General features: G+C 34.3%; 1 protein-coding gene across 2 annotated transcripts in view; it reads left to right on the top strand.

Moving 5' to 3' along the window:
- ZCCHC7 (zinc finger CCHC-type containing 7) overlaps positions 1 to 22,250 on the top strand; it is a 200,042-nt gene that overhangs the window by 5,777 nt on the left and 172,015 nt on the right. For both annotated transcript variants that reach the window (XM_036330364.1, XM_036330362.1), the window contains exon 2: positions 1,581 to 2,205. In XM_036330364.1, the coding sequence (XP_036186257.1) occupies positions 1,596 to 2,205 (610 nt within the window). In that variant the 5' untranslated portion in view covers positions 1,581 to 1,595. The remainder of the gene's footprint in view (positions 1 to 1,580; positions 2,206 to 22,250) is intronic.

Here is a 22,250-nt window from a genome sequence, read left to right as displayed (position 1 = left end):
CACGCACAGAGCAGGGCCCATGAGGGGGTTGGGGCGCCGCCACTGTCACACTCAGGGCAGGGCCGATGGGGAGGTTATGGCTCTACCCCATCACACACAGAGCAGGGCCCGTGGGGAGGGGGGTTGGGGCACCGCACCCTGTCACACACAGAGCCGCAGGGCGATCAGGGGGTTTGGGCGCTGCCCCCTGCCACGCTGATCCCGGTGCCGGGAGGCATATTACCCTTTTACTATATAGGATAGAGGCCTGGCGCATGTGTGGGGGCCGGCTGGTTTGCCCTGAAGGGTGTCCTGGATCAGGGTGGGGGTCCCCACTGGGGTGCCTGGCCAGCCTGGGTGAGGGGATGATGGCTGTTTTCAGGCTGGGGGTGACTGAAGCTACCAACCGCTCCTTTTTTTCTTTTTTTTCTTTTTTATTCTGGGCCAGCTTTAGCTTTGAGGCTTGGCTCCAGCTCTTAGGCCTCCGCTGCTGAAAGTAGGTTTCTGGCCTTTGCTTACAATGTTGCGATCCTGCTGGCTGAAGCCTGGCGGACTAAAGCAGGTTTCTGGGGTTTTGTTTAGCTTCTATATTTGTTACATAGTTGCTTAGAGTTGCAGCTCAGAGGCCTGCAGCGGCAGGCGGGGAACGTTGGATTCCTCCGTCACTGAAGCAAGCAAGCCTCATGTTAGTTTCAAGCTGCCTGGCTGCCGGCCACCGTCTTGGCTGGCAGTTAATTTGCATATTGCCCTGATTAGCCAATGGGAAGGGTAGCGGTCGTACGCCAATTACCATGTTTCTCTTTTATTAGATAGGATATATATATATATATATATATATATATATATTTGGTTAAGGATTAGAAAGCCATGAGGTTATTTTTTTAAATTGAGAATAAAAATCTACACAAAAACAGTAAATAAATTTGTTACCCATTATAGATGTTAGTCATAGCTGAAGTAATATTCCTATATGAGAATGTATACCAGAAAAGATGAGATCCAGAACCAAGGAGAAGAGGTAGAATGGATGGAATAGTGAGAATTACATAACTATATTTGTGATTTTGGAGAAAAAGTATTAGGTGTCTGAGGCAATAGATCACAGCCTTCTTTTTCCTTTCCAACATACCTGCAAAATATGTCATTTTCTTTAATAACTATAACTCAATTTGTTGGTAGTAATTTTCATTTGGGAGGGTGGGCATTATTAGAGTAGGTCATAATTGGATTTAGAAATCCTTGAAAATAAGCTGTTCTAAGACAAAAAGGTATTTTAAAAAAAAATCCTTACCCAAGGGTATGTTTTTATTGATTTTTAGAGAGAGAGAGGAAGGGGTGAGGGGTGACGAGAGAGAAACATTGATGTGAGAGAAAAACATCAATCATTTGCCACCCATAGGCATCCTGACTGGGGCTTGAACCCATAACCTTTGGTGTATGGGCCAATGCTCTAAGCAACCCAGGCCACCTGGCCAGGGTGAAAAAAAGGTATTTTAATATGTTATTGAGAAAAATGATAGCCTTTGTATAGAAGTTAGCACTAAACAGGCATGGCCTTGAGTTTTAAAAATACGTTCTTTGTATGACTTTCTCTTTTACAGCTGTTACAGACTTTCATGATGTTTGGTGGTTATGAGACTAGAGAAGCTTATGAAGATGACCTTTATCGTGAAGAGTCATCTAGTGAACTGAGTCTCGATAGTGAGGTGGAATTTCAGCTCTACAGCCAAGTACATTATGCTCAAGATCTTGATAATATCACCAGGGAGGAAGAACATGAAGAAGAGAACTCTGGGGATTCTGAATCATCTAGTAGTAAGCAAAATCAAAAGAACTTAATTATCCTTTCAGATAGTGAGGTCATCCAGCTATCAGATGGGTCAGAAGTCATCACTTTGTCTGATGAAGATAGTATTTATAGATGTAAAAGAAAGAATTTTAGAGCCCAAGCAAAAGAAAAGACCAGAGTTTCTCCTGCTTCTCTTCATTCTCATGAGTTGGATGGTAAGAAATGCAAGAAGGATATTAAGAAGCCTAAACCTGAAGAGAAATCAGGTATGGTCCGAGAGGTTATGATTATAGAAGTCAGTTCAAGTGAAGAGGAAGAGAGCACCATTTCAGACAGTGACAACGTGGAAAGCTGGATGCTGCTGGGATGTGGAGTTGAGGAGAAAGATGATGATATCCTTCTCAATCTTGTGGGATGTGATAACTCTGTTAATGAAGGTTAGTATCATGTTGGCCATTTTGAAAAGTAGTATCATCTTTAGAAGACTTTTCCTAGACAAAAAGGGTCTGCTCCATTTAATTCCTCACCTTTTGGTCGTGTTTTTTGCCTTGTTTCTTGTGAGACTCTCTTACCAAAGGCTACTCTAATGGTGGTCTGTCTGAACATCAGAAAGAGTATGTCAAAATATCAAAGAAACTCTGCTTCTGCTGGAAGCAATTTCATAGCTGCTTCTTCCTGTTTGGCTAGAGCCAGTTCTGGACCTGAAATCTTAGTTTCCCTCTCTCTCTGCTTGGTACCACAGGTGAGTACTCCATCTACCTCTGACATTGGTCCCATGCTCTCATTCAGCCAACTCTGTTGGGTCTGCTTCTTCTTAAGTGATTTGCTTACCTAGGAGTTATTCAGGTAGCAAGCATTGGGAATGCTTGGTACACATAGGATATGGAATTTATTAAGATTGCAGGAGCTCCACAATAAGTAAAGTAGGAAACTGAAAAGCTAAAAATGTGCAGTAGACTGTAGGAGAGAATGCAAATTCTGAGAACCACATCACAGGATTGAAACTTCGGTGTTAGCTTTGTCTCTTCTGTCACAAGTAGTCATCTAGTATTGATACTTATCCTTTTAAAAAGTGCCTTTCATGTCTTATCTTTTATACCCAATGCCTAGCAATAGTTTCCTAAATGATCCTTTTTTTTTTTTTTAAAATATATCTTCCCTGCACACTATAAAGGTCCTGAAATGCCCTTTTACTCAGAGTATTTTACTGCTGCTCCCAAACCTTTCATGGTACCCACTTGCCCTCGAGGAGTGTTGATACTGAGTGGAGATCATGCTCTGGAGCTCCAGAGATTGACAAACTTTATTATAAGGAGCCAGATAAGAAATAGTATTTTAGGTTTCCAGGCCACAGGATCTCCTAACTACTTAACTTTGCCCTTATTGTGGGCACAATACCTAAGAAATGGGATGGTTCTTTCTTTCTTTTTTATTTAAATGATTTTTTTTTTTTTTAAGAGAGAGAGAGGTGTGGAGAGAAAGAGGGAGAAATGATGTGAGAGAGAAACATCGATTGGTTGCTTCCCGCATGTGCCGACTGGGGATTGAACCTGCATCCTGGGTATGTGCCCTGATCAGGAATTGAACCTGCCACCTTCTGGTGTATGGGAGGATGCTCTAACCAACTGAACCACACTGACCAGACCTGGGATGGTTATTTCAACAAAATTTTATTTATAAAAACAGGTGGCTGCTTCAGGCTGTAATAGGCCAACTCTGAGAATTTGACAGCAAAAGGAGGAAAAGAAATAGAATAGTACATAGAAATAGTACGTAGAAAAGAAATAAAACATAGAGCAAAATCAAGTAAAGTTTTGTCAGAATAAAGAAGATCTAATAATGTTTTTAGAAGGAAAAAACTTTTGAAGGAGCGATTATACCTGTTTGGTAGATTAGAGTGGGAAGGGCCAAGTAGAAGATGGGTTCAGGTATATATGTCTGAATTAGTTTCAAAAGGGGAGAGACACATCATTAATCACTAAATTATCAAATATTTGTAGAGAAGAATTTCATTGTTTTGGGGATATCTGTATTTTTATTGAGATGAAATTAACATAAAGTTAACCATTTTAAAGTGCTTAATTTGGTGGTTTTCAGTTCATTGGAAATGTAGAACCGTTACATCTATGTAGTTCCAAAACATTTTCACCACATCCAAAGGAAACACTGTATCCATTGAAGTCACTTTCATCCCTGCCTCCTCAGACCCTGCAACCACTAATTTGTTTCTGTCTCTATGCATTTACCTATTCTGGATATTTCATCTAAATAGAAGCATACAATATGTGACCTTTTGTGTCTGGCTTTCACTTAGCATAATGTTTTGGAGATTTGTGCATGTTGTAGAACATACCGGTTCTTCATTCTTTTTAAGGCTGAATAATATTCCATTCTGCGAATATATCACATTTTGTGTATCCATTCATTTGTTGATTGACATATGGGTTATTTCCACCTTTTGGCTGTTGTGAACAGTGCTGTTGTGAACATTCATTCATATTTAGGTATTTATTTGAATACCTGTTTTTGATATTCTTTTGATTACATACCTAGGAATGGAATTACTGGTATTTTTATATTTCACTTTTTGAGGAATTACCTATTTTTCACAATGGCTGCACCATATACAGTTTTATCAGTACAAGAATTCCACTTAACGGCATGGTTTTTTATGATGACTTGTCGTGTTGTACATTTCTATATGATTTACACATTTCTACTAATATTTGGTAGGATCTTTGCTATTTTCTAGGCGCCCCCCACCCATTTTGTTTCATATAGTTGTTGCTTATGTTGGCTTATGTTTTTCTAGAATAGCTTTTTTGCATAAAATTTTCTTATATGTTGCCATTCATTTATAATTTTTAAAGAAACTGATTCATTCTTATAGGTATGTATTCCTTTAAAGTTTAGTGTGTGTATTAGTAAAAGTGTTTGATAGAAGACCTAAGTAATTCTTGATTCCAGACATTCAGTGTATGCTTCTATTATCCATATTGACATTTATCCCTACTCTTTGCTCCTAGGAATTTTTAAAAATATATTTTTATTGACCAGAGAGAGAGAGAGGGAGAGAGAGACATCAGTGATGAGAGAGAATCATTGATTGGCTGCCTCCTGCACACCCCACATTGGGGATTGAGCCCGCAACCCTGGCATATGCCCTGATGAGGAATCAAACCTTGACCTTCTTTTTTTTTTTTTTTTTTTTTTTTATTATTAGTTAAGGTATTACAAATGTGTCCTCATCCCCCCCATTAACCCCCAACCTCCCCCCCACACACACTCATGCTCCCATCCCCCTGTTGTCCATGTCCATTGGTATGGCTTATATACATGTATACAAGTCCTTCGGTTGATCTCTTCCCCTTACCCCCGCCCTCCCCTACTTTCCTTCTGGGGATTGATAGCCTGATTGCTGTTTCTCAGTCTTTGAGTCTGTCCCTTTTCATCAGTCTATGTTGTTCTCTATAATCCACAAATGAGTGAGATCATGTGGTATTTATCTTTCTCTGACTGGCTTATTTCACTTAGCATAATGCTCTCCAGTTCCATCCATGCTGTTGCAAAAGGCAAGAGTTCCTTTTTTTTTACCGCAGCATAGTATTCCATTGTGTATATGTACCACAGTTTTCTAATCCACTCATCTGCTGATGGGCACTTAGGCTGTTTCCAAATCTTAGCTATGGTGAATTGTGCTGCTATGAACATAGGGGTGCATATATCCTTTCTGATTGGCGTTTCTGGTTTCTTGGGATATATTCCTAGTAGTGGGATCACTGGGTCAAATGGGAGTTCCATTTTTAGTCTTCTGAGGTAGCTCCATACTGTTCTCCACAGTGGCTGCACCAGTCTGCATTCCCACCAGCAGTGCAGAAGGGTTCCTTTTTCTCCACATCCTCTCCAACACTTGTTGTTTGTTGATTTGTTGATGATAGCCATTCTGACAGGTGTGAGATGATAACGCATTGTCGTTTTGATTTGCATCTCTCGTATAATTAGTGACTTTGAGCAGGTTTTCATATGTCTTTCGGCCTTCTGTATGTCCTCTTTCGAAAAGTGTCTATCTAGGTCCGTTGCCCATTTTTTTATTGGATTGTTTATCTTCCTTTTGTTAAGTTTCATGAGATCCCTGTAAATGTTGGAAATTAAACCCTTATCGGTGGTATCATTGGCAAATATGTTCTCCCATGTAGTGGGTCTTCTTGTTGTTTTGTTGATGGTTTCCTTTGCTGTGCAAAAGCTTTTTATTTTGATGTAGTCCCATTTGTTTATTTTCTCTTTAGTTTCCATTGCCCTAGGAGCATTATCAGAGAAGAAATTTCTTCGGCATATGTTTGCGATTTCGCTGCCTGTGGATTCCTCTAGTATTTTTATGGTTTCCCGTCTTACGTTTAAGTCTTTTATCCATTTTGAGTTTATTTTTGTGTATGGTGTGAGTTGGTGATCTAGTTTCATCCTTTTGCATGTATCTGTCCAATTTTCCCAACACCATTTATTGAAAAGCCTGTCTTGACTCCATTGTATGTTCTTGCCTCCTTTGTCGAATATTAATTGGGCATAGTGGTTTGGGTTGATTTCTGGGGTCTCTATTCTATTCCATTGATCTATATGTCTGTTCTTGTGCCAGTACCAAGCTGTTTTAAGAACAGTGGCTTTGTAATACAGTTTGATATCTGGTATTGAGATCCCACCTACTTTGTTCTTTCTGAGGATTGTTGCAGCTATTCGGGGTCTTTTTTTATTCCAGATGAATTTTTGGAACGTTCGTTCTAGATCTGTGAAATATGCTGTTGGTAATTTAATGGGGATTGCATTGAATCTATAAATTGCTTTGGGTAGTATGGACATTTTGATGATGTTGATTCTACCAATCCATGAACACGGTATATTCTTCCATCTGTTTATGTCTTCCTCTATCTCTTTTTTCAGTGTCCTGTAGTTTTCAGCATATAAGTCTTTTACCTCCTTAGTTAAGTTTATTCCTAGGTATTTTAATTTTTTTGGTGCAATGGTAAATGGGATTGCTTCTGTAGTTTCACTTTCTGTAAGTTCACTATTGGTGTAAAGAAATGCCATGGATTTCTTAGCATTAATTTTGTATCCTGCTACATTGCCGAATTCTTGACCTTCTGATTCATAGGTTGATGTTCAACCACTGAGCCATGCTGGCCAGGCTAGGATTTGTTTTTTTTTGGTTTTTGTTTCAGCCAAATTGAAGCAAATTCTGCAGCCTGCAAATTAACTTGCTTGACTCTTATGAACTCTTACAGATATTCAAATATATATTCCTATTTTATTTCCTTGATCTGCTAATACCATAATCCTATTTCTTTCCAGTTAATAAGCAGTATATTCAGTGCTGATACCTATTTGAGTGTGTTGTTATTCTCTAGTCATTATTATCTCATTCATAAATAGATCTGGGGATAGGTCTGATTCAGTGTATATAATAGTCTCTAGAGAAAAGATTTTTTCATGTTGGTGGAATTTTGTGGAAATTCTGGCATACTTTTGAAATGATGATTGTTAAACAGCAACAACAGCTAATTTGTGTTCTCCTTTCCCTTCCCTCAACCCCTACCCCCAAACTGTGACATATTTAAAATATCAATAGGATATAAGAGAAGAGATTATAAACTCCTTGATGGCAGGTCTTTTCCATACTCAGAAGTCTCCTTTTTATATATTTATACTAGAGGCCCAGTGCATGAAATTCGTGCACTGGAGCGGGGGGGTGGGGGGAGGAGGTGTCCTCCCCCAGGCTGGCCTGTGCCCTCTCACAGTGCAGGAGCCCCACGATCGATTGCATCGCCCCAAAGAGATAGGCCCTGCCCACCCATCTGTGCTCCTCGATGGATGCCCCAGAGAGGTAGGCCAGAGCCACGGGACCCGCCTTCGCACCGTGCACACAGCATCAAGCCCCGCCTACCCGGGTGCACCTGCTGTGCACACAACCTCCTGGTGATCACTTGTTACAGCATGAGGGCGTCACAACCACATAGGCTTTTAGTAATAGGACTAGAGGCCTGGTGCATGAAATTTGTGCACTAGATGGGGGTCCTCAGCCCAGCCTGTGCCTTCTCATAGTCTGGGAGCTCTTGGGGGATGTCTGACTGCCACCTTAGGCCTGCTTCCCATGGAAGTCAGGCATCCTTAGTGCTGCCGCAGAGGTGGGAGAGGTTCTTGCCACTGCCTCTGTGCTTGCCAGCCATGAGCCTGGCTTCTGGCTAAGCGGTGCTCCCCTTGTGGGAGTGCACTGACTCTTACATTGAGTATCTGTCCCCTAGTGGTCAGTGCACATCATAGTGAGTGGTTGAGCGGCCTTAGCATATCACTAGCATATTACGATTTGATTGGTTCAATGGATAACCGGATGACTGAACACTTAGCATATTAGGCTTTTATTATATAGGATGAGATATATATTTTATGTAATATATAATATATATATTCCTTGATTTATATTACTTTGTTTTTCAATAATTGCTAAATGAACAAACATTTATTGAGCATATACTCTATGTAGACTATTATATAGAGGGGACTTACAGTGGTAAAAAATCCATAGTTTTAGCCTTAAGTCAGCGGTTCTCAATCTGTGGGTCACAACCCCTTTGGCAGTCGAATGACCCTTTCACAGGGGTCACCTAAGACCATCCTGCATATCAGATATTTACGATTCATAACAGTAGCAACATTACAGTTATGAAGTAGCAACGAAAATAATTTTGTGGTTGGATCACAACATGAGGAACTGTATTTAAAGGGCCAGAAGGTTGAGAACCACTGCCTTAAGTGGTTTGTGTTTAACTGAAGAGACAAAGTATAATAAGAAGCTAAGTAATTTATAGAAGTCTCTTTTTTCTTAACCATGGGAGTTAAGTCTCTCAAAATCCTAGCGATAGATGTGGTTGAAAACTTAACTCTAAAAAATAGGATTAGTGAATTTTAGGTATATAAGTACATACATATTTCCCATTTACTATTGTTAAATTTGTAGTAATGAGTACAGTGCCACTCTTGCTCTGTGGATAGTTAAGGCTTTCCCCTGCTATTTTAGTTTCAGTGAGATGCTTACATTTGTTTTATTTTAATACACAATTAGAGATAATACACTATCAGGCAGATAATACACAAGTAAAAGGCATTTTTTCCCCCTTTCTGTTCTTCCAGCGTTCTATACTTTTCTGATTTTCTGATTTTGAATTTGTTGATTAGTTTCTTGAGGTTCCCTTGAGGCCTTGGGGGTGTAGCATTTATGTAATGTTCAGCCAAGCCTTCCTCAGTATATACAGTTTTATGATGAGGGCTTTGGTTATAATAAATTCTTGCCAAAACATAGACCTAAAGTGCCTGTTACATCTGGCTCTCAGCTTTCTCTTCTGAGGGATGTAGGAGTTTATTTCTAAGATCTAGGCTTCATTTCCTTTACTTTCTTTACTCTTTCCTGAGGCTTCTTTATATAAACGATGCCTACTCTATCATTTGTTTTCTTTTAAAAATTCTCACCCTTTCTTTTCTTTTTTTTTTGTTATCCTCAGTAGGATTGGCTTGCAATTCTCATGTGTTAGAAAGACAGGTTATCTGGTTGAAGAAAACATGCACCACAGGAAATCAGCATGGCTTTTAGTTTGTGAGGGTGATCTCAAGTTTGGGAAGGATTATTGTATAAGACAGCCAAATGATGGGGAGACAATAAATGCTGTAAGAATTATAGAGGAATAATCAGCGACTTATTTTCCTGCATAGGGAAGAAATATTATTAGCTCTGGGAGTAGTTGCTAACTCTTTGTTAATTTTTTATTATGGAAATTTTAAAGTATACAAGAATAGAATGTTGTAATGGACTTAGTATTCTATAAACCAGCTTCAACAAATTATCAACTTATGACCAATATTATCTTTAACTCCATGCCCCTATATTATTTTGAAGCAAATCACATACATAATTTCATTCATTGATATACATACATATATGCATTTTAATATGTACTTCTGAAAGGTAAATATTCTTCTTAAATAATCATATCATTATCACACCTAACAAATTATCACTAATTCTTTTTTCATTAAATAACTAGAGTCAGTGTTAAGATTTTCTCATTTGGCTCTTACTTTTTTTTCTTACACTTTATTTGAATTTAAATCTGTTTGTTGTAATTGGTTGGTAACTTGTATCCTTTATAGCAGGGTAGGGAATCAAATTTTATTTGGTGACATTTTATGTTCTAATTAAAACTAAATCGGAAGTCTTAAAAATCAGTCCAATACTTACTTATTGGATGCTTCCAGTGTATAAGCCACTGTATCATTAAGAAGTTGGGATTTAATAATTGCTATATAATTCCTGCGTTTAGAAACCTTAAAGTGCATGACAATATGGAAACTTCACTGTGATACCAGTGTTAAATATATTTCTACAAATATGAGATGCTTCAGCACAGTACATAATCATTTTCAGGTAAATGTAATAGACTTTTAAAAAAGATTATTGTGGGTAGGCAAAGTATAAGACTGAACTGAAAAGTAGCCCTTTGAACTGAGCCTTAAAGAATGGATAGGATTTAAAGTTTAGGTTAAATGCAAAGAGGAAGAAAACCCTAATAGAAACTTAAGACTGTATAGTGTATCATTAATGTTTAATTAATGGTTTAATATGTGGTTAATATGATTAAACATTTTAATAGTATGGCTTTTTAGACAACCACCTTAGCCTAAATGTAAATGAGGAAGGGCATTTATGTTTTATATATGTTCAGATTTCTTGCTCATTATTTTCTTCTAATGTTTTCTAACTGTTTCTTGCTTTATAGCTCCTTTTCCTTTAAAAAAAAAAAGTGGATAATTTATATAACTTTATGGCAGATAGAAAAATTCTCTCAGGTGGGCCAGGTGCTATAAGTCAAAGGACAGCTTTTCAAAGTGTCCTTTATGCAGGGCAGTTCCAATTAGAGCATGACTTAAACTGTAACTTCGGCACTCATGGCTTGTGTTCTTCCTTACCATCATCTTTAACATTAATTAAACTTTGCTTTTAATGCTCCTCAAATCTTTAAGGTAGTATTTCCCTCCTCCCTTTTTTGCATTTATCAGATAACTAGTCAGTTTAATTTTAGTAAATATAGTTTCTTGAGAGATTTTATAACCAAATAGGTCATAATAGTGGATTGCTGCCCAGCCGGCATGACTTAGTGGTTGAGCATCGACCTATGAACTGGGAGGTCAGAGTTCAATTCCCAATGATGCTGGGTTTTGGGCTTTATCCCCAGTGGGAGGTGTACAGGAGGTAGTCGATTGATGGTTCTCTCTCATCATTGATGTTTCTCTCCCTCTCCCTTCCTTTCTCTAAAATCACTTTTAAAAAATAAAATTTTTTAAAAAATGTCTGTTTGACATTCTTCTCATTGATGTATTGTTTAATTTCTGCCTTATAATTGAAAAATAGCCATATGCTAGAGTTCCAGTGACCGAGAACATCAAGGAGCTCCCTCCCTGATGTTTTCAGCTTTTGTAAGCCTGTACTACACAATTCCTAAAGCTGCTTTTGAACTGACTCTAGTTGTAGCATGTTACCTTACACTTAACTATTGTAAGGGCATCTTTTTATTTAATTTCTGATTAGCATAATGACTTAAGCTGTGTTATTCACTGTTCTGTAGTGAAGTTGTCATAGGAAGAGAAGAAATAAAAATGTTCAATTTCAACTTTACTTGTGAATGGAGTGAAGTTTGAAAGCCTTTTATAGCTATTATTCAGCAGACTGAAAATCTCATTAGAAATCCCAGAAATGCTAAGGCAGCTTTGGGTTGGATTTTAATAACATTTTGGAATGTTGATACTGTATGTTACTAATTTTTGTGATTTTACTATTGATCAGCAAGTTAGGTATGCATTCTTGCAAAGTCAATTTATGACTTTTAGTCCAAATCCATTTACAGTAGCTTTCAACAGTGTTAAGTACCTTGGGAGAGGATTAAATTTTACTTTTTTTTTTAAACATTTCTTTTAGAAACTGATTAAATTTTCACAAAGATACTAAATTTGTTGAAAACTGCTTAGTAAAAAAATAATACTATATATATTGAACTAATGACTTAGTTGCCATTATAAGTTACTTACTCATCTACAGATTTACTCTTTTATTTTTTTGGTGTAATGGAGAAGCATAAAATTAGGTGGGCACATTTTCATTTTTATCTCCTGTCATAGGAACTCGAATACTGATGTCTGGATAAAGAGTGTTTAAATGTAATTTTCTTACAGCTGTTGGCTGTAAAGGTACTGTATTTCATATAGTGATTACTTGTTTAATAAGATAAATGTAATTTATAGATGGTATATTTTTATGGTCAGAAGGTAAATTTGATGGGAACTACATATGATTAAACTTTAAAACATTTTTCACAAGAAATACAGACTAGGAAATATTTACTCTTTTTTTCCTTGTAATAGAAAAGGCTGTTTAGTTTATGTCTTTAAATAGGTCCTGCTTTTAAGTTTTTGCTAAATTTATATTTAACTTCCAAGTGATTTACTGATGTCTTGCTAATACTCCCCTGGTTGTTAACACTTAATAGAAGTGTTGACTTATGGAAGTTACTCAGCCAAATTATTGTTTATCTTTGTTTTGTTATAAATTGTCATGATTAAGTTTTTGGCATTTTGAGTATTTGCCAGATTGTTGTTGATTCTGCTTATAATAAATAAATATTTTAATTGAGCATCACCATGTATATGGTCACATTTTCTTTTCAGATTACACAGAGATACTTAGGAATATCTAGAGGAAGAGATTTGACTTGTTTCTTAGTTTTTGAATCTTGATCTGATAACATGCTATCAGATATAATTTGGGAGGAAATTATTTTTTCAATACAGATTTGGATTCAGATGTAAATGAAAATAATAGATTATTTAAAAGTGGATCTTGTCAATGTATAACTTTATTTTTATGACATTTTTATCTTAGAATTTCAGTTTTTGTCAATTTTGAATATTGTCAATGGTGAACTTGAGAGCATCTGCTCTTTTGCAAATTCACTTTAAGGGAAGACAGCACAGTTCTACTATGGGAAAATAATTTGTACTCTCCTTCCCTGCTTTTGCCCAAATATATAGTTAATTTATAATTACCACAATATGAAAGTTTGGCTCTTTAGAGGTACTTACTGAGAGAAAGTGTTTTTATTGGCGTGTGTAGATCACATTTGATTTTGCTTTGTAATGAATAGTGCCTCTAACAGAATTATCTACTATAGGAACGGAAAGCCCTAATTTCTAGAAAACTTTTTAATAGTCTTCCCATATTTGTAGTTAATGAGAAATTTTAAAGATATAGGGAATAGTCTGCTTATAGCTGATAAATGTCATTACTAAGTAATTGAATAATTATACTTTGAAAAGTCAGGTGAGAGGAATTCAAGATATTGAGGAAAATGGCAAATAAATTAACTAAAGAAAGGAAGTTTTATTTAAAGAAAAGGTGTGCAATTACATTAATCCGTAAGTTACTCCTTATATTGCTCTAATCATTTTTTAGTGTGAAATGATCTGATTGAAACAAAAGTGAACTTTTGTCAGTGATTTTACTTAGAAATAGTATTACTTTCCACTTCTAATTTTAATTACCAGTAAAATCTTACTGTTCTAAGTACTTGAAAATTACCTCAGTTCCCTATAATTAATATTTTGCTTTATATTCAGTACCCTGTCTACTTCACCTATTTTGTTTTGCTTTAAAAATGACATTAAATTTTGTGAGAGAATAAATGTAACTTAAATATTGCTGTAAATATGGTCTTACTTTAATATAGTATGATTGATTTTTATGTGTATGAAATATTTTCCTAAAAAGGTTAATATTCAAGATGTTTTTGGATAGGTTTGTTACGGGTAAAAATTCATCAGTTCTAAGTTATCGAATATTTGTATTGGTTTTTAACACCATGACTGTCTTGGTTGTTGTAAAGACCCTTTATTCTTCTGTTTGAGATGTTCTAGTTTGAGAAATTTCCTTTATTGACAGATTTAACAGGTGAAATGTAATGGCTGTACCACTGATCATCTAATTTTTAAGCTGTTTTGATTAGTTAAGCTAATTTTGGTATATAGTTCTTTATGGAATAGTCAAGGAGGAGCTGTGTGATCTTGCCATCACTTAGGTTAACAACAAGAGCAAAGGGCTTATTTCTGACTTTTCTTTCATTTGTTAAAAATTTTCATTGCTTTAACATTATTTGAATATGGAAGGAGAGAGAGTTGTGAAGCAGATTTCTGGATTTGTTGATTCTCATATTAAGCAATGGGAATCCTTACTCTTCCTTTAGATACATCACATACATATGTATATTTTGATTTAAGGAGGAAAAAAAACTTAATCTTTATGGTACATTGTGGATAGTTATTCCTTTTTAAAATTAATAAAACTAATAAAGTTTGTTTGGAAATCTCAAAAGATCTTTAGTAGTATACCTGCAACCTCAGCACTCCCTTTTTATCTATACAGATTTCCCTGCCTATTGTGGCCGTTTGCTCTAATTTAAATTTCCCATGGCTTTGGGTTGCAGACTTGGTTTTCTGCAAGAGTGCCCATGCTTACATGGTCATATATTCTGGGCGACTTTTCCACTTTTTCTTTTTTGTTATTTTGTTGATTGCTAAAGGGAAAGGGAATCTTTTTTTTTTTTTTTTTCACTTCTTTGTTTTGATCTTTCTTCCTTAGCCCATCTATTTGTGTGTTGTTTTGTTTTGCAGATTGGGAAGAATTATTTTGTGGATTTAGATCCATGGGGACTAGCAAGGAAAAACTAAACTAATTTTGTTTTTGGTTTTGTTTTCTTAATAACAGTAACAATTTAACTTTTTAGCCATTGAGAAGCTCAAAAGATATGTTAGCTTTATGCATGAAATTGATAAAAAAAGTATTGATTTCAAAATTTTCTGTTCATGGTTGCTCTACTGTTGGAATAAAAATGTTATGTTATAGTTGAATTAAGTAAATACTACTAGAAATACTAATTAGCAGTAAGTAGTACTGTTATAAGTTTTAATTTAAATATTATTGTATATTCAAAAGATATCCATAGGTAATCAGCTGTAATCTGATATGTGATATCTCTTACATTCATTTTTTCTTGTTATAATGTGTATATATTCAAATAGACATATGAATATACATTGATTTGAGACGTACATTTTTAACTTGACCAGATCTTAAAAATTTTCCTATTCTTGCAAATCATGCTTACTTTTGAAATGTGAAGGATTTTGTTTTATGAAACAACTTTGTGCTACTAAATGTTAAATCTTTGGAGAAGTGCTATGGCAATTCAGATGTTGAGTAATTTGTTACTGTTGTAAGGGAATAGTAGAAGCTTCTTATCCTAACATCTCAAAATATTTTTTCATTAATATCTGTGAAGATTTTAAAATAGCAAATTAGTGTGATCAAAGATACTTCTGTTTTACATTTGTTTTGTGAGGATGCCACATACAATAGCATTATTTAATGGGATTTTGAATTCCTTAAATTAATATAAAATAAAAACAAGTATTTTTTAGCATTTAAAAATCGTAATAATTTCCAAATATACCATGAAAACTGATGTTGTCTTATACTGTTAACTAATAGGCTAAGAGAACTTTCTAACAGTAATAAATAGGATGAAAAAGGATTAATTGTGATATGCATAATTTTAGGGGTTTTGTTTGTTCAGTTAATTTTACACCATGGCAATGAGTTATCTAAAATTTTCTTTCTGGTTGTGTGTTAAGTACATTGGGAACTGGACTAAGGGCAAGTTTTCCTTTGTGCCTGCTAATTGTAGTTTTTCTTCTGGATTTTAGTGCTCCTAGACTGTGAAACTGGTTTATAGAATTTGTTATTACCAAGAAACAAATGGCATTTTTGAATTTTTGTGTTTATTATTTTCTAGTTATTATGTATTTCACAATTTTATTTCTATTTAATGATGTCTCAAGAAGCAGTTTCTCTTAAAATCAGTGAGTTTCAAACTAGGAAGAAAATGTATCCTGATAGTCTTATTAGCTGTTGTATTATCCCTGACAATTAAAATAATCTTAATAATTTTTACTTTTCATCATTGTTATAGAGGCTTTATGTTTGTAAAATTATTCTTCCTAATTCTTATTAATATTTTTAAAGTTGTTTTATGTTTACATTTGATATTCATATGTAATTATTAAAAAACACTAACCTCTACAATATATTTATTTCCAGTATTCACATCAAATCAGGGTATAATCCATGATATGAAAACGGATTCAACTGTGAAAGTGTACAGCTCTAAAAATAACAAAATTTTTCTGTTAGTGCAAATAACAAAATTTTTCTGTTAGAGAGACCTCTACTATTCCTTACTGAATGTTCATGTAAAATGTTATTAGGTCTTAAAGCTAAGGCACAGATTTGTCATGTGTGGCTTCCAGTAGGAGAGCAATGTAGAGCCGAACTTGAAATTTATTAGGGAAAGAGCAAAGTTGTAAAGTGCTTTCATGCTATTAAAAACTTCACAATTGTCAGACAACTTTTTTTTTTAAAGGTCATGATTCTTGATTCCTTTTCCAGTGTTTATTTGAAACTCCCGTTTTGTAGGATTTCTTTTTTGTTCTCCCTCTCTTTTTTCTTTTGGCAGTGGGCGGAAGATTCTCTTAAAACTGAATGGCTAAACATGTATAGTAACTATTAATGTGTAATGGAAATACTTTTATTCTTGATATTTTTTAGATCAGAAAGTGCTTTGAAGGTAAGCCAATGAAGGTAAAATTACATTGTGTGATTGGGAAATCTTTTAGATTTTTCTGTTTAAAAGAGTAGGCTCTGCATTAGAGCTTTAAATAGGAGTTGTTTGTGAAATATTTTAAAATTCTCTTATTGCTTGGTAAGTTTGAGGTGTTTTTATGTTTCAGTATTCTAGTTGATTGTTGGTATTTCCTGAAAAATACTAAACTGTGTATGAGAGAACAAGAACTTGGGGGAAAGAAAAGCTCATATCCAAAATGTCTACACTTACAGGTAGAGATTTATATGCCGTTATAGATTTTTCAAAACACAGAGTGCTTGAATTCTTTTTTTCTCGGAGTTTACTTAAACCTTGACATACTTCACAAAGTTTGATTGTGATAGGTTTTAAAATTTTAAGTCTGGCATTTATCCTGAATTAATTTAAACGTTTACAAAATTAACCAAACAATCCTTGCTGATAATTGCTGATATTCAGTTACATTATGTTCATTTAAGTAATAGTTCTTTGACTATGGTATTCTTTTCCTTTTATTAATATGATAAGCTAAACTTAGAAAAGATCTATAAGAACGCAGAACTTGAATTATGTAAAATTTTTATATTTTGCTGTAGAGACAAATTAAAGTACATTTTGGTATACAATAATTTTATTTCTTAGTGTTATAAGGACATCTACTGGCTTCCAATATATAAAAAAGGTAGACCTTTTAATTTTTAATACTGAATTTATTTAATTTTAAATATTTTCATAAAATAACTGTAGTCATTTTTTTTAATGCAAAAACTGGAAGCAAATGATTAAATATAATAGTGTTGGTTTATTTAGATTTTCAGCAATTAGACTTTGTGAAGTAGGAATAAGACCTGAGATTTTATTTAATTTAAGAAAATATAATTTAAAAATACTAATATTAGAACTAGAGAAATCTTACCAAGTATAGTAAATCTATGTCAATAATTATTTTAAATATCTAGTTAGAGAGGAAGGTATGAGATGCTATCATTTTCTTTTTGGAAATCATAAACTGTTTTTTGAAAAAATGAGAGGAAAAAAGTAATCTGATTTCAAGCAAATTTGTATAATTTTGAAAATGTATTTTTCTGTTTTGTCATTGATGGGTTCATGTCACAAAATCCTGCAAAACTTCACAAAGTATTAGGTATATTTTAATTTAGTAGGCTCGCTGAAAACTATTTTGTGATCTATCTAGAAAATTTTATTTAGGGAATTTTTATATTTTAAAATTTAGTGATTTTAGGTGACAAATAGATGACAAATCATCTTGGTGTTTTTTCTCAATTTTAGTCTTTCTTGTTAATTTAGACATCTTTTTATTTGTTTAAAACTTAGAGTATTTGTTGGAATACAATCTGTATTGTTGAAATACAGTCTTACTGTCCCAATTACATTTCATCCATCTATGACATTTTATCAGCCAGCTATTATTATATTATTGTTCTTTTTGTGTTGTTAAAAGGTACAGACTTCAAGTCTAAAGTAAGAGCTGGTGTATATTACAGTGTATTTGACCATCTCTAATTTGACCTGTTACTGTAAAGAATGTTAACAAGTGTGTATGACTAGCCCACCCCTTCTGGAGCAGTTGAGAACAGGCCTCAGAAGACTCAAAGGAATTCTTTTAACTCCTAGCAGGGCCACGGGGTCAATGTCAGATTTAGTCATGCTGTTATTTTAGCCCAGTGGTCCAGAGAGATGACTGAAAAGTGAGTCTTTTATTTCTTTTTTTGTGTGGTTATTAACAGGATTAAATGTAAGCCATTGTGTACTTAGTACCAATTAGTTTCTCATCTGAGAGGTTCATTATGATTTTTTGTCAGCCTTCACCCTGTGTAATATTTGTTTCATTGTGTGATTAGTTTAAGGGGGTGAATGGACTAAAGAAAAGTTTTATAGCAGTGCTTTTAAATTCATTGATAATTTTAATACATAGTGAGATATGTAGACCTTGATTGAAAAATGGACCACATTGAAAATTGGCATAAAAGATGGTGAAGTTAAGTAAATTGTTAAAAATTTTCCTTTTCTGTGTATTTTCTTTAGCCTTAAAAAACAGACTTATATCAAATAATACTTTTATACTTTTAGCAGTCTGCTTTATATTCTTATGCATACTTTAAAAATGTATGTTCAGTTTGCTCTGAATTTATAATTGTTGTTTGGGAGACATACACACCAAGAAACTCCAAAATTAAAAAATTCTTGTTCTAATTTCTAGATTAGAAACATAGATTGAACTATTAAAAGTGAACATAAAAATTCTAGAATAAAGATAATTATAAGGTATAAACAAGCCTCAATTTTTAAAAAAGCAGCCTGAAAGTTGATTCTTTATGCTATTATAAATAAGTAAAAATGCAAAGTTGTACAGATTCAGAGAAGAGGAGCATACCTTTTAATTGTGTATTAAATTGGTATGGTTTGGTGTTGTTTTTTTATATTTGCCTTTTGAAATTCTTATTAAAGTGTTTTTCAGTCAATAACACTTTTCATTTAAAACATTTAGATATTTCAATAAATTTTTGGACAAATATTGTTCTTATAAATTAGGTCAGAGATGCTGATTTCAATTAAAAGCAACAAATATAACTCAGAATTAAAATAGAAGACTTATTTTGTTAGTATATAATTGTCTAGGACAGTAGATATTATACCCTGATGTTGAAGTATACTACACACATTTTTACATGTATTTGCCTTTAAATGAATATGCCTGCAGGCTGCTTCAGGCTTGACATTAAGTTCCTTTATATACATTAAAAACAATAAATATTAATCTAAGCAAGTGCAATACTATTTTAACTTACTGTATTAGAAGAGTTGCTTGATTTATCTCACATTGTTTGATGTGCCATATTTAGGCACTACACTAAGTCTTTTGCTTACTGCAAGATTTTTTAAAAAGTACCTAGATTACTTTATTATGGAGTTGGTTATTGAAGATTTTATTACCCAAATAGTTATGAAGCAGATGGAATCTGACATACAAGGTTTTCCCCCCTCAAATTAGTTTCAGGCATAGTGTATTTATAACCTTTGCTTGTTAGTATTTATGTATCTCATTTTCTGAAAAGCACATTTCTTTAAAGTCTAGATATATGTTACTTTTCGTACTTTTCTCTTTAATTATAATTTGGAAAGGATTTAGATCCTCTAAATAAAAAACCTTATTTCTGACCTTCTTACCATATTAGCAAATTACACCTGCTGTATTATTGTTTAACAGTCGCGTTCTCCTTGCTCTCCCCACCCCTATTTTTAAAACTAAATATGTGGTAGTTGCATTAAGTTGATGGAAGATTTTTAATCAACAGCAAGTAAATCAAAGTAACTTCCTCTTGTGATTTGTTGTTTATCAAATAAGAAAGTAGTTTCTTTTGAGAGATAGATAGAATTTTTGCTATTTAACATTCCCATAACATCTTTGGGAATAAGAGGGAAATCGTTAGTATGAAACCTTGTAATATGACAATGGGCAGATTAAAATAAAAATTTATTTCACCTTTTATTACTTTGTATTTGACTTCATAAGAAGCTGAAAGGTGTAGATGTTAAGTTGAAAATATGACTCAATGTAAGTGCTCTGATGGTCATATAATTTAAAATTAGCAAATAACCTATATTAATTGACCTAATATTTACAAAATGTAGCTAATAACAAACTATTTGTAACTTCTATCTTGACTAAAAGTTGAATTAACTTTAGGTGTCCAGTAGAATTGGTCTAGAAAGTAACATTCAAATAACTATAGGAAGTATAAGGTGAAGGACAGCTATTCTTAGGATCTCATCTTTAATAGTGACCACTATAAGCAATTGAATTGTGATATCGATTTAGTAAATTATCACACCTTTAATAACATTCAGCCACATTACCTTTTTGTTGTTGTTAATCCTCACCTGAGGATATTTTTTAAAATTGATTTTATTTTTAGAGAGAGTGGATTGGGGGAGGGGATCAAAGGAGGGAGAAGAGAGATAGAGATAGAGATAGACATCAATTGGTTGCCTCTCCCGCACATGCCCAATGGGCCCAGACCAGGGCAGAGAACCTACAACCCAGGTACTGCCCTTGAGAGAGAATTGAACCCCAGAAACTTTAGTGCACAGACCAGCACTCCAGCCACTGAACCACTCCAGCCAATGAGCCACACCGGCCAGGGTCACCCACATTTCTTTTTTCTTTTTTTAAAATACATTTTTATTGATTTCAGAAAGGAAGGGAGAGAGAGAGGGAAACATCAGTGATGAGAGAGAATCATTGATCAGCTGTTTCCTGCACACCTCACACAGGGGATTGAGCCTGCAACCAAGGCATGTGCCCTGACTGGGAATTGAACCGTGACCTCCTGGTTCATAGGTCAGTGCTCAACCACTGAGTCAAGCCAGCCAGCCCCAGCCACATTTCTTATGGTTGGTACCCAAACACCTTGAAACTATGCTATTTTAAAAATAGTACAGTGGAAGTTGGGAACTTAGAGTAATACTATTTCATTGTAAGACTCTACAGAATATTCTTTTCTTGATAAATGAAGTTCTAGGGATAATTGATGTTGCAATGTAATTGAAAAATGTTTTGTCCCATAAAAACTTTTAGTTTATACTTTGTTTTTCTGTCTAACCAGGTGAAGCCTAACAAATATAGACAAAAATACCCTCTATCCCTTTAAAAAGTGTCTACTATTGTCAAATGTAGAGGTATAGTTGTGTTATCTTATTTATTCCATAAAATTTAAACACAAAGTTAGAAGGAAATAAAAACTCTTAAATATCTGAATTCTAAGAAGATAAATGGAAGTTGAGTGAAGAGTGAGTAGAATAGAGATCTAGTTTTTGAGTCTGCTAGCTAAAGTTTATATCCAAAGCTTTAACCTTCTGGGCTTTTATATTTCCTACAATGCATATGACTTTATTTTGTATAAAGCATGACAATCATGATAGGATAAAAAGGTATAGCTCATATAGTGCTTAGAATTTATTTTCTTATGGCTTTGTAATGCAGACCAAACCTTTGTGGCTTTTTGGGGGGAGGGGGTGGGGAAAGCACTCTTTTATTGTATTTGATGAATATTTCATTTTGCATGAAAGGTGCTATAGATCCTAACTATTAAGTAGTCATTTATATACTATGATTTCATTGGTTCAGCCAGGCCCATTGACCTCTTAAAAACATTTAGGTTTTCAAAATCACTATTTACAAGCTGATTTTTAATACATTGTAACATACTGGTATTTGATTATAAAGGAATTTCTGCTTCTATTTTATAGAGATGCTCTGTATAAGCACTGATGATAATGATGTTTGTATCTGTATCTTTTACTGACTTTTACCTGGTATCTTAAACTGTCCATATTGTTTCTTTATATTAATTAGGAAAAAGAAAACTGGACTTGCCTCTGTTGTTTTTTTAACCTTGTAAGGGATATTGTAGAAATTGAACTGAAATGTCTATAAGCCTTTGATTATCTGTGATACTGGTTTGGAACAAAGACATAAATAATCTGAGACAGTAAGTCATAGACAAAGAAATATATTCTGTGTCCATTCATTCAGCCCACAAAAAGTCAGGGACTATTATGATTCACTGTGTGAGGTGTGCTGCTCCATACAGAGATGAACCAGCCATAGACTTGACCTCAAAGATCCTATAGTTGAAGAGAAGAGACAGAGATGAGTGGTATGGGAAAGCTATTGG

The sequence above is a fragment of the Myotis myotis genome, unplaced genomic scaffold, assembly GCF_014108235.1.
Source record: "Myotis myotis isolate mMyoMyo1 unplaced genomic scaffold, mMyoMyo1.p scaffold_m19_p_12, whole genome shotgun sequence".
Classification (NCBI taxonomy): Eukaryota; Metazoa; Chordata; class Mammalia; order Chiroptera; family Vespertilionidae; genus Myotis; species Myotis myotis.
The sequence above is the reverse complement of the archived record's forward strand: the minus strand, read 5'-3'. Positions and strand labels throughout refer to the sequence as shown.